Below are 13508 nucleotides of genomic sequence, written 5' to 3'. Positions count from 1 at the left end.
CTGAAAAGAACATTGAAGAGGCCAATTCCTGATCTTAAGAAAGTCTTGGTCCTATTGCAAAGTTCCTTTGCCTTGTCAGAGCAACGTATTGGGGGCCTTTAACACAAATGAGAATCAAACCCAGTGCTTCTAGGACTTAGTTGGGCAGAAAACTCTCCTTACCAAGAAAATAAATAAACCATAGTCCTTGGAAGACACTGGTGCTCCACTGCCTCTTGCTCTTGCTTAATGGAGAGCTGGCCAGAAACCAAAAGACAGATTTCAAAGCCCGACTGTGTTCTGCTGGACTCATGTTGAACTCAGATTGCTTCCAAGAAACCTCATGTTGTCAACAGAAAGCCAGACTCCGATTTTAAAAAGCTTTTGTTGGACTTTTTTTCTTCTGCCAGGCTGTGGCAGCTCAAAATCACCAGCACTCCCCTGGTCTTTCTAATCCCAGCTAATAGGCTGCCACAATCGGGTGGCAGGAGACATGAGATGAGCCAATTTTTCAAGCAATACTGTTGATCTCATTCAGGTTATTTGTATTGTCTATATTTGGAAGGACATTGGAATGGGTTGGCATGAAGTACAGCAAGGCAAAAAAAAAAATTCAGTGACATGTTGTTGCATGCTTGGCCACATTGTCAAGCTCTCAATTTTCCTGAGAACCATAACATGTTGCCAGAGCTAGATGCGGCTGATGCTAACTGGCTACAGCAGATGAGGCTGTGTTATCTGCTGCCAAAACTTTTACCTCCATGGTGTAGTTGGTGTGCTTGTTGTCAAAGATAAGCGCTTCCTGGATCTGTTGGTGGTCTCCTTCCAACTGGTCAATCTTTGGTTTGTAATTCACAATGCTTTTTTCATACTGCCGCAAGTGGTTGAGCTGGTCCTCCAGGGTCCCATGCATCTCTATTGAAATGCGGCCAATCTCCTGCATTAGCAAAGCCAAAGGAGTTAGACCCCCATTGGAAGGACAAGCCTCAACATGCTTGACATTTATTGCAGCTATTTCACGCTCACGCTCACGCAGGATGATGATTTAAAAAAAAAAAAATCTAATGGAGCAGTTACTTTAAATGAGCTGAGACAGTGTCAGCAAAAATTTTAGCAGAGCTCTGAACATTTTCCAAGTGAGGTGAGTCACATGAGATGTGTCTAATACAAGGATACAAAAAAAAAAGGAAACTGCAGCCATAAACTAGTAATGTACCAAGCCCAATCTTTTTCTGATGCACTGTCTGCCACTAACTTAGTCCCTTCATACAGACATATTTCTGTAATTGCTCTCTTCTTTACAGCTCCTGCCATCAGTAGTAGCTTCATATTTTTCTATTTCATCAACTCCAATTCCTTTAACTCAAATCTTACCTAAAGAGAGATGATCTCCCTTAAAAATATGTCTCCTCTGCTGATGTTTGATATGCTAATTGTATTTATTTTGTCACGTGTATCAAGACCATTGCTGTGAAAGCAGTTACACAAAATATGCTTCTGATGTAGGGGCTTTAACTTGCTGCATGTAAACACAACTCTATTAAAATACCAGCGTTCCCCATTTTAAGTCACGTTTTTTATCTCGGTACTAAAGAGTTAGGGGAAGAAAAGTACAAGCACTTCAGTAACTGATACCAATCTTGGGATTCTCCATATTTTCTATGAAAGTTTCTCTTGCTGTAATCTGAAGGAAGAATGACCATGACAGTGATCAAGAAAGACCAAGGATAAGAATATCAGTGAAGATCACGGAGGAAAACAGACTGTTCCAAAATGAGCAAAGCACTACCTCCATCTTGGTCTGGATCCAGGGTCCAATGACATTGGCCTGTGCACCAAACTGTTTACGAAGTCGTTCATTTTGCTGCTGGCGAGCGTGTTCTTCCATCAGGGCTTGATCCCTTCTGGGAACCAGTTGCCGCACCTACAGCAAAGAGTGACAAAGTGTGCAGTTTATACATACAAAGGCACATGTATAGTAAATGTAGAAATTTTGCCGCAAGGAAGGGAGGAGTGGGTGTTTGCACTGAAAACAAGCAGTCATATGGTTTAGGACACAGTGGGAAGGCTCATGGAACGCGAATCCTATCTGCTGTAGGATGCATGCCACAAACTCATCTCAGGCCATGAAAGACCAGAAGACGTTTCCATTCACTACTTGGGTTTTTGGTGACTCATGTTAACCAAATTGCAGGACCCTGTTCAGATCTCACTTTGGTGATCTCGTTTGGTAGTAAGAACCATCAGCACAGCTGGCATAGAGAGTAGCTGCTCTTTTAGGATTACAGCAAGGGAAGGCTATTTGGCTGCAGAGATAAAACATCTGAAGGGTTGAACGGTGAAAAAGGATACCGACTCACGTGCCATACTTACTTGCTTGTCGGGTCAACTGAGGACTGAAAACCTCAAAGCTTTTAATTTAGCATCTTTCTTTATAAAAATAGCAAGTAAAAGGGATCTGACACCCCTTAGGTATTAATATGAAAGATCTCTTCCACTTTCCAAGCACATAAGCAATTGAGCCGAAAACAAATGACAAAAAAAAAGCAAGCTCAGCCATAAGCGTGAGAGGGTAACTGAAGAGTAAATAATCCACTTCCTGGGGCTCCAGTGATTGAGCAGCAGCGTCCTCCCACACTAACTTGCAAGGCTGGAAAAAACTCACATGTTCCCATTTGCCATTGATCTCGTGTGGGGTGATCGTAGTGTAAGGATTCGTTCCTGCCATGTTGACGTGGTATGTCTGGACAATCTTTGAGACTTCATTGTGGATTCCCAGGATGGCCTGTCGCTCCTTGTCGGCATCTGGCAAAGTAGCTTTGAACTGTTCGTGGGCTGTGGTCAATCCCTGCAGAAGGAAGGCAGCAGCAAAGGGAGGGTAAGAGCATTAGTCACTGAATAGCCTCTTCAGCAAATGTATCCCTAGAGAAGTGACTGCAAAAGCTTGCATATTCCCAGGATACAAAGCAGGCTACTCTTTTCAGGTTCTCTCAGCATCACTAAACAGGCTGTTTTAAGTAGTTAAATGACGTGAAGTCTTGTTTTCCCTCCATTTCTGTCCCATGTTGACCAGTGACAGACATCACATCCCAAAAAATGGTGAAATAATTCTGGCTCATAATTTAGGGGGATTTCTCCAACACTGCTCAGTGACTGCCTGTCAGCCCCTTTGGGAAGAAGATCTGACTACTAGTATTACTTTAAAGCAGTCATGTCTCACTAGTGTAAATGCGCCATGTTTTTCCTCTCCCACTAGGTATGTACTAGTTCTATACCTAAGATAACTCCAGATGAATAATATGTGTCAGATTCAGTCTGCTCAAAGTCAGTTAGAACTAGATGAAGGTCTTCCAGCCAACAGTAAACTTGCATAGGCAACACATGCTCCTGCTGCTGAAAACCAGCTCCTTCTCCCTGAACACAACAGGCCCTTTCTGTTCCCCATCTTGCTGCGGTGCCCAGATTGTGCTCCAAGGACCGATGGTGGGGGCACGCTTGCTGGTAGTTTGCGGACAGCTGACCAGCCTATTGGTCCGGGCTCATCTCCCACTGCTTCTACAGGCCTTTAAGGTACTTCATCCCAGAAGCCTGGAAGATCAAGACTAGGGAAGCAAACGCAGGGAAAGAGGCAGCAAAACAAATGGGGGACAGAGGGGCATGTGCAGGGATAATCAAGGGAACAGTGTGGACAGAAGAGGGAATGAAAGTAAACTGCATGGCTGACCACTCTTACAACATACACGCTGTAACTACTTTTTGTAAAATTGCCTCCTTACATGGTGACTTGTTACTTTGCAGCTGCTGCAGTGGCCAGAGAGATGTAATGCAAGTCTGGGGGGCTGGGAAAGACACTGCAAACAGTCACAAAGAGATGATGGAAGTGTTTAAATGCTGTTCAGGTTTGTTCTGCATTATGAAAGACTTAAAGAATCCCTTTGCTCAGGAGGGAAGGGTAGAAGAAACAAGTAGCAACTCAGTAACAGAGCTGGTACCCGGCTAGGGCTATTTCACTACCCCTTGGCCCCCCTGGCTGCCTCGTGTCCCCTGTAGGTCTCCCATTCACTCCCTCACTGATGGTCACGTTGCTGTCAGCCATTCCTGCAAAGAGCTGACTGGGATTCTTTTCATGAGCCCATCAAGCAGGAGAAATAGAAGTCCCCACTGCAACCCAGGGAAGAGTAATTCCTGCTCTCAAGGTCTGAAAATTAGCTGTAGATACCTCAAGTTGCTTTCGTAACGCCCTTTCAGAAGGGGGAAAACTGAGATACTGTCTCTCTTATCTTGCAGGAGGCAAGAAGACTTTTTCTTCAAATGGTCATCCAAAGCAGACAATTCCGATTTTTCTTGTGCTCAGCAGCGAAACGCAGCTGGCAGCTCAACAACTGCTCTCACGGCACATCCTATCACATGGGACCAAATGACCTGGACATGACATTACAGAGGACAACTGATCTGCAGAACCTGTGAGCAGCACTAAGCTTTGCTCCTGGGGTTAAAAAAAAAAACCCACAAGACCCTGAAAGATTCTCTCAATTTCCAGGCTTTCATTAATAAGACTCTGGAGTTACACTGAAAAATCCACTTTCAGTTCTTTGTGTCCAGCTAGGATGGTGTTAGCAAGTTTCATATCTATTCAGACCCAGTTTTTTGGAGGAAATCAAGGAAAAACATACTCTTTTTTGTTTCTCTTGCTAAGGCTCACTCATTAGACCAGAAGCACCAAAACATGACCTGCAAATTTGGCACCACTAGGAATCCAGGAGACCCCTGACTTCTCTCTATTCCAGCCTGACTGGTGCAAATGACAGCTCTGTACCTGGATCTCCTCAATGGTGTGAACAATGAACGTGTCCTGAAGGTCCTCCATGGCCCCTTCCATCCAGTTATTGAAAGGGGCAGCTCGTTTGGCATATTCCAGGTACAACTGGTCAATTGTTTCCAGTAGCTTCTCTGTCCTCTGGGCATGCACAAAAAAAGAAAGAAAATCAGGAAAGATGGTTAGAGAAGAATAATCATATAGATATATGGGTTGTCTGAGCTGCTTCTTCCTGTCAGACCTCCTTGGTGCTCCCAGGACAGCACTACAGTAAAAGTCTCTGCTGTTAAGAGATTATACACAGTATGGATTTTTTCTTCTGAGGGAAAAATTTGAGGTCCTTTGAAATAAAACAAAACAAAGTCTTTTCAAGCAGAATTAAATCCAAAACACAGAAAAGTAGAAATAAATCAATAGCCTGAGCAAACAAAGAGCACCATAATTGGGCTGTAAGGGGAAAAGCAGGCTAAATATACTGAAATGTAGCCCTTGTTTACAGTCCGGGCTGCTCTAGGAGTGCACAAAAGAGCTGAAATTGGTTGTTCATGCCCACTGCAGCTTGCTTCCCACAAACGACCTACCCACGTAATCCCAAAGGTCCAACTTGTAACATCTCACCTCCAAGGCTTCTCTACGTTTCTGGGTTAGGGCACCCAGATTATCCCACTGATCACAGATCTTCTGGCACCTGGCATTGACACTGGGAGAGTCATAATAGTCCAGCTCACTATAAGGGGTGGGGAAAAAAAAAAGGACAAGTAGTCAAATAAAGACCTTTTGGAGGAGAAAGAGAAGCCCATTAGAAATCTTTATCAGCCTTGGGGTCAGATTCAGACAATGAGCTTATGGTCTCTGCAAGTAAAGCGAGCCAGGAAGACAGCAGTATCTAGTTTTGGAGACACTGTATGTTATGGTACATCAAACAGCACAGAACAGGAAGAAAAACAACCACCACCCAAGGCTGCCTGCCTGATAGGAATAACTTGGCACTGGGGGAAACGAGTATAGACTTTTGCTCAAACTGGGAATAAGCAGATTATGAGCACAGCAATATGCTCATCTATTCTGCTTGAGAACATCACGCAGGCTAACTACATGGGTCTTGTACATCAGGATGGGCAGCAAAGATTTTATTATGAATGCAAAGAAACTGCTTAAGATTGTTCTAAGAGTTGCATAGTACGGGTGGCAAGGAATAGCTACATTACGCAATCCATTCATTTATTTAGGACAATCCCAGAATTACAGTGTAGGTTTCTCTCCTATATGCCTGATGAAGTGCTTTGCTGAGATCTCTATAGGTTGGCACTCATGGAAGATGGGCTGGTAAGAACATGGCTGGGGAAGGGAGAACACGGGGGTAAGCTGAAGCTTGTGGTCTTGTATTTCTTTGTGCTCTTGGTTCTGCACACAGTCAAAGAGGGAGAAACCTGCAGGCAGAGGGAGACCAGCCAAGATGGGAAGTGTCAGCCTCAAAAGAGAAAGTAGAATAACTCACTGGGCTACTGAGTGGCCCTGGGCCATCTGATGAGCATTTCTCTAGGCAGTAATGCAGGCTTAAACAGTTTCCTCTTGTCTCCCCTAGCCTTGTTTCTTCCCACTATTGTATTGCCCTCTTGAGGTGTGTAGGCACAACTGTTGGTGGAGTCTTGTGGTAAACTAGTCAGGAAACTGATTTGGGCTAAAAATAACTTCTTTACTGGGTTTTAAATCCAGATCAGTTCTTTGATCTACTTTGCTGCAGTGCCAGCACTGCAGATGAAAGAACTGCTTCTGAAAGCCTGACTTGTAACACACCCATGCTGGACTGCTACTGCTGGGGAGGGGAACGTGCCATGCCCCCAAACATGCCTGGCATGGGCAGCTGCAGTGACTTCCTTCAGACCCTCTCCATCTCCCTGGCAGTGTATCTCTGGGGGAGAAAAGAGTTCAGCCATGGCTTTTCAGGGCATGGCCTCTTTGCTGATGGCTTTTGGAAGGATGGCAGAGCCTGCTGTTCTCACGCTTTGGAAGAAATCACCTCTCCCCCAGCTTAGGGCCCAGCCTTCCCTGTTGCTCTTAGAGCTGCAGCTGCTTTGGCTGGCGTGTAGCATGTACTTTGGAAGTGGCAGGTCAGCTAATGCTTGTTGACTAGCCAGCCTCAGTTTTTATCTTACTGACATGGAGGATTGCCTTGAACCCTCCTCCCGTTCCAAGGTCAATCCTCCAGTGGACAAGGGAGCAATTCTGTAAATCTGTGTTGTTAAATGGTCTTGATCCAATAATCCTGATTTTTTAGAGAAAACCAGTCCTTCAGCCCAAGAGTACTGATCTTAGCCCAGACACTAACTTGAGGCCAGGGTGATATATAAATATTTTTAAAATAGGAAACAAAGTCAAAGCCAAGTTGTTCAGAATGCTTTGCAAAGGAAACATGCAGGGTTTCAAAATCTCTCTCCCTGTGCTGCAGAGGTCAGCTCTTTACCTGCCTGCTATCCCTAGCAATCAACCTCCCGCCCTGAGGAGACCCCATTTCTCCTGGTTACCCGAGTCACTCGTAACTGCAGGAAAAGGAGTGGAGGTGAAGGTTTCCAAGCCAGGGGAAGCAGGGAGGGAGCTGAGTTGCTGTGAGGATGCCCTGGAGCAATCGCTGACCAGAGTGCACATGGTGCAGTGCTCTTGGGGCAAAGCACCCAAGGTGACAGCAGAGGCCACGATGGGCTCAAGCATCAGCAGATTTTTTTCCTGCCAGAATAAGGAGGATTTTTTGATAACAGAAAGCAAACTGAGAGCCTGCTATCCTCTGCTGTTTCCTTCTGTTCCTGGAAAAGTATGACGGTGTTACAACTCTGAAACCTAGCAGGTACCAGTGGCAGGTCAGACTCTTTAGGAAAGGGTTCACAGCAGCATAACAAGCTAGAAGAGGATGGAAACTTGGCTTGGGAGTATAGTTCTGCCGCCCCCTCATCAGCACCCACGACTCATCCATTTTCTGGCCTGCTCTTCTGGTGCGTCCGGATACTGGAGAGCAGTATCCTAGATACTGTTTGGAAACACTGGGACTTCCCAGCATTTTTGTATTGGGATTGATTTACAGCTCTCCAGAGGACAGAGGGCAAAGCTGATTAAGCCTCCCTGGCCCCAAGGATGGGTGGGACGTGCGCCGGGGTGCCGTACTTCAGCTCTTGTGCAATAGCAGCAATCTGTTCCACGCGGTCCTGGTGTGCAGCCAGGTCGCTCTCAAAGGCCTCGTGTTTCTTCAGCAGGGCCTTTATCTCCGAGAGGGTAGCAGTTTCGTAATCCTTCTGCTGCAGCATTGCTTCCTTACCTGGGGAGGGAGCCAAAGGACAGGAGAATGAAGGACAGGACCCAATGCCCCCAAAGATAGCTCCTCGCCACCGAGGCAGCCCTGGAGGCCCTCAAAAGGGCATTTGCCCCACTCCAGACACCCTGCCCGAGGCTTACCCTCACACATGCTGGCCTAGAGATGCACAATCCTCACTTTCACACCACGGAGTGTGAGTTTGCCATTAATAACAGAGAAAGGCACATAGTGCAGCTCAAGCCAGTGCTGTCACAGTTTATACTGGACTCATCTCAGTATGTGCAAACTGGGCTATGCTCGTCCTGTAAATGCCAACTGTAGCATTTACTGTATGGTAACTTTTCGTCTGCTCTGTAGTTCTTTTCTATCCAAAGTCCTCACTTTGCAACAGTTATGGAATACCAATGTGGCCACATGATGTAGCAGAACAGAGATCAAGCTGATTTTCATGCATTATTTTCTAATAAAATAAGAAATTAACCTAGCATTCTCGAGAGGAAAATCTCATGGAAGGACCTGTGCATGATCCATCTTTTCCTCCCTGCATAACGGACAGCACTATGTCAGGCAACATGAAGCGTGTAGGCTGGCATTACCATCTGTCCAGGACTCATGAATGGATGCCTTCTGCCGGAACTTCTCTGCCAGGTGATCCAGCCTCTCTAGCCTCCGGATCTCATTCAACAACCACTCCTCATAGCCCTTCTCAGCCTGCTCTAGGCCACCCCAGGCATTGTTTATATCCTAGAGACAGGAGCATGAGAAGAAAAGGCAGGTTAGAAGACTTGGGGGAAGATGTATGTCAGCATTAGTCTCCATGAGCTACATGGCTCCAATTGGTTGGAGGGAGTGGATGTGGGCTTTTAATCTCACAGGGTTACGCAGACAGGTCAGGAAGATGAAGTGCCAGACTTAAGATAAGCAGGACTAGCAGTGTCAGGATATACCTGTCTGCACGAGAGTCCCTCTCGAAACACTTCCCCACATGAAACTTCAACAAAACCCAACCATTTTTCAATTACCAAAAATGAGAGGCACCCAGACATCTCCTCATAAAGACATGCAACTTGTGAAGAGCCTCAGAGTCTGGTTTAGATACAGGGAAACAATGACTGCTTGATCCTCTCTTATTATGGTCTCGCTGAACTATATTCTGTAGGGTTCCTACCACAGAGTAGCTCACTCTGAAGGTGGGCATGCTCTGCCCACCCATGGGCAGAAAAGGAGTCCCAATTTTTAGGCATGGTTGGGGTATATATGAGCAGTTACCCCCAACTCACCGAGACCATTTTCCCTTCTGAAGGCATGAAGGCTGGCCTGTTGCTGAGCCGCAGCTTGGTCTGCAAGGTGTTGAAATTGATCTCAAGTTGGCACTTCTCTTGGACCTTGGGGGGCTTGTGCAGGCGGCGGTAGTCCCGAAAGTCCTCCAGTTTCTGCTGCATGGCTTGCATGGTGTTCTCTGGGGCCCGGTTCTCCAGCCAGGGGATGGTGCGACGGATCCACTCCAGCAGCTGGAAAGAGCAATGACAAGAAGCCTTGAACTGAAAATTGTGTTAAAACTACAGGTGTGGCTCTGATCTCATTAGGGACCATTTACTTTTGTGTTTGCTGTCAGAAAGATTCTGCCACCAGCAGGGCTTGTAAAGAAAAGTTTGCCAGTTTTTTTGCAAGTACTTTATTTTTTTTTAATGTGCAGCCCATTCCTGACCACACTAAGTAGTACTGCTTGTTGCAGTACTGCCAATCCAACATGCTTAAGGCATAGCTTTTGCACAATCAGGACCAAACTATGTCCTCAGATTACGCTAAAGCCTTAGAGTTTTGCTGGACTGTTGCATAACTAAAGGATGCTGTAAGTCATATTATCTCCAGAAGGGCCTGACAGGAGGAATCAAGTTCTTGCCTCCCGTTACACTTTTCCCACTCTAGCTTCCTTGAAGTCAGTGTTGCTCTTTGAATAGCCCTGTTTAGCAAACCTATTTGGGGAGCTGGCAAAATGCTAATGCAATGGTCAGTCTATAGTGTGAGTGGAGTAGTGTCCTATGCTTTTCAGACCAGGCTGAAACCAGGCTCGTGGGCTATGTTTGCCCTTCTGTTCTTCATCTTCCCTTCCCTACTTATCTTCCACAAACACACGCCAGTCCACATTTGGTCACTTCTGTAGTTTCACAGCTGTCAGTCTGTCAGCCTTCTCAGTTAACCAAAGCAGCCTCCAGCTTGTATCTTACACAGATTCTTTCAAACTATCAGCAAATATGTATTTCTTTCCTCAGTTATCTCTAACTTCCATTCTCTCTGATCCAATTCCTGACTTCTGCAGTAGATCGGCATACAATTTGTATGAAAGATGTTATGAAGTTGTATAGTCCTGAGGAATGCAAGTTAAACCAGCTTGATTCTTTTCCTTTAATTTTAGCATTTCTGCGGCTGCTCTTAATAAACGGAGAAACTCAAAGCTGCTCTATGGAAGCTTTCTGTTTTAAAGTAGATTGCTCTTGCCTTTAAGGTAAGTTCAATCTTTCATTTTTCTCAAGCTAGAAGAGGGGAAAAAAAAAAAAAAAAAGAATTTTCCAGGGAAACATGGGCCAATAGAATTCCCCAAGATTAGCTCTTAGCATTAAATGCAATTCCTTTCCACATACCACCACCCAGAAACCAACAGCACCATGGACACCTACATCACTGGCCAGTTTTTCGTAGTCTTCCATGAGCTGTTCATTTTCTTGGTTGACTGCCAGCACCTTGCAGATACGATTTGCTGCTGTCTCCGCCTGACGAAGAGAAGAAAACAGAAAAAGGGAAAAGTGTGAAAAAAACCCCCAACAAACAAAAACCCAAAGCTTGCAGCTTAGCTTCCTGCTACGTACCTGCAGGTCAAGTCTCCTACCTTTGGCTCTAGCAACCTGTCTGCGCTTCAAAACATCTGTCCTGACCTCTTTGCTTTCCATCAGACTTTCTATAATAATGTAATTTTCCCTTCTGAGGTGAATACGTTCCTTCAGAGATTCTCAGCTCTACTGATCCCACCCTATGTGTTGTGAGACAACCACATTTCTATGCCTTTTCTGAAGCTCCTCCTAGGAGAGGGCCCTGTTGTTTGCTTCCTAACAGAGGGACCCCGGCTGCCTCTTTACAAAGACAGGGGGTTTCTGCCACCACCTCCACTTCCCTCACCAGCATTCACAGCTGCAACACCAGTAACTTGAGTGGCGTCAAGCTGATGAGACTCTCTACATGCTTTTACCCCAGGAAAGAACTACCTAAACAGAGTTAATCCATAGACTGGACTTTGGAAAATTCCTAATTTTGTTTGGAAGACAAAGTGGTAGATGCTCCTCTTAACCTTAAATTCTGCCCAGCAGAGCTGTCTTTCAGCTTTCTCTGTATTTCTGGCACTCATTACAGGGCCACCTCCTCCAGCATCTTGCCGCATGACACCTACCGTGTATTCAGGGTCTCATGATCCAGCTGAGAAGAGGATTCCCCCCCCCCCCCCCTTTCTGGGTACCCTTTCTGCTTACTCTTCCAAAACAAGTCTCACCAAAAAAGAACCTGTTGTTACTATTTTGTTCCCCCCCCCCCATTGTGAGATGAAAACCTTGTTCTCTGCAGGGAGCTGAACACGTTAAAACATGAATTTGGAACAAAGTAAGGATCAGAAAAATCCCACCTATGAACTCAGGAGCAGCCAGTCTGCCCTGGGGTGCCATACATGCATTTGGCATGGGGAACATACAGCAGGCTGATCCTTGCACAGCATATATCTGTGGATATCAGCTCCCTTTATCATTATCATGGTGGGTGCCATGCCACAAAGCCTTGGAGGATGTGCCCCTGTGATGGGTGTCAAGGGATTGCTCAGCACCCTCTTACCACAGTACAGCAATCGCCATGGTGCCTGGGGAAGGTGCTAGAGCTACCCACAGGACCCCTATGGAGTAGTCCTCCTTACAGAGGCTAAGTGGAGATGAAGAGAAGAAGGCACATGCCAACACTACAACAGGCCAATTGCAAATGCTGTGTCCTGCCTTAAAACCATGTATGGGACTGATGCCAAAAGAAGTTTTGCTGAGCTTATAGCTGGCAAGTTTCAACCTTCTTCTATTTTTAAAAGGCCTTTTATTATCTGTTTATTCAATCTCCAAGGCCATTTGAGAAAAATCCTCTAATTTTTGCAGCTGATGCAAGGCAGCAAGAATAGCAATAAAGTCATAGGCTATACAGTCATGTATGGGTTGCCAAGGTCCTTGGGGATCTGGCAATCTTATTCATTTGTAAGAAGCTGTAAAAACGTATATTCGGTCATCTGTCCCTTCACTAAAGCAGGCCAGCTAGCAGATACACAGATATTAACTAATTTAAAACACATAAGAGGGACCTGTACAGGAGAAAGCAATTTCACTTTAAAAAAAAAAAAAATCTGTAAAAAGTGCAAACGATGGTTACATGTAGGAAAGCTTGTACTTTGATCAGTTTTTAACTGAAGTTTGTACTTTAATGGAATGCTTTTTGATATCCAGAGAAAACTTTATAGACATGGGACAAAATAGTATGTGAAAAAGATGTTGCCAGAGCCCTACCATGATGTGCCTAGTGACTGCAGAGAACTGGTGGTGCCAAATGTTTATCTCAATCATTCCAGGAGAGGAGCTCCCTGCAAACTCTTAACTTTCTTCTTTTTACACCCCAGGAGCTCAGTGCAGCAGCAGCCAGCTGTGCAGGAGGGACCCCATTTCACAGAGGCATATTTACATGTATCCAACAATAGATTTCCTCCAGCTGCCCAAGTTTTTAAATATGTGTGTGTATATATGTGTGTTGAACATCTGTCCAAACACAAAAGCCCTCTGAATGTCAGCAATTACGACATTATTTGTATTATCCTAATGGCTGAAGTGTAGAGCCTTTCTCTCCCCTACCAGTACTTGCTTCCCAATGGTTCTTGCCTACTCCAGACTGCTCTATGCAACAGTGTGCTGCTGCTGCTGCAGCAGGAAAGGCTCTGTGGCCACTGTCACCATTAACGTCATGAGCAACATGTTACACTGACTTGCTCTGAGCAAGGTAAGACAAAAGGATCCCAGTGCTTTCAGGTAACCTCCGCAAATACCCCCCACACTGCTGCTAATGAGCTGATCTGTGGTGACGGCAACCTCAGTGAAACACTTTCAGGTAAAAGAAGAGTGACACGCTAAGATGTTCACATGAGGCCAAGGCAGCTCCCCCTACACCTTCATTAGTGGAGTGGAAAAAGACATTTTGGCTTCCCCACACTACTAAAGGCATTGATGTATTTAGGGTGCTCACGCTGGCTCCAAACAAGCCAGGATGCCCACAAGGCATGGAGCAGCACTGAGAAGATGCATACCTGTATTCTCAGAGAACCTGTGTGAGCTGATCAGCTTCAGG

At 45.5% G+C, this 13508-nt stretch overlaps 1 protein-coding gene across 3 annotated transcripts in view; it reads right to left on the bottom strand.

Annotated features, from left to right (window-relative positions):
* The window catches only part of ACTN1 (actinin alpha 1), a 92558-nt gene that overhangs the window by 7389 nt on the left and 71661 nt on the right, over positions 1 to 13508 (bottom strand). For all 3 annotated transcript variants that reach the window (XM_072863555.1, XM_072863553.1, XM_072863554.1), the window contains exons 9-17: positions 10778 to 10870; positions 9380 to 9610; positions 8696 to 8843; positions 7952 to 8102; positions 5414 to 5522; positions 4796 to 4936; positions 2645 to 2827; positions 1769 to 1903; positions 737 to 916 (exon numbers count right to left, since the gene is read on the bottom strand). In XM_072863555.1, the coding sequence (XP_072719656.1) occupies positions 737 to 916; positions 1769 to 1903; positions 2645 to 2827; positions 4796 to 4936; positions 5414 to 5522; positions 7952 to 8102; positions 8696 to 8843; positions 9380 to 9610; positions 10778 to 10870 (1371 nt within the window). The remainder of the gene's footprint in view (positions 1 to 736; positions 917 to 1768; positions 1904 to 2644; positions 2828 to 4795; positions 4937 to 5413; positions 5523 to 7951; positions 8103 to 8695; positions 8844 to 9379; positions 9611 to 10777; positions 10871 to 13508) is intronic.

The sequence above is a fragment of the Ciconia boyciana genome, chromosome 6 (genome assembly GCF_034638445.1).
Source record: "Ciconia boyciana chromosome 6, ASM3463844v1, whole genome shotgun sequence".
In the NCBI taxonomy this organism is placed as follows: Eukaryota; Metazoa; Chordata; class Aves; order Ciconiiformes; family Ciconiidae; genus Ciconia; species Ciconia boyciana.
Note: the sequence above shows the minus strand (reverse complement) of the source record. Positions and strands in the feature narration are given on the sequence as shown.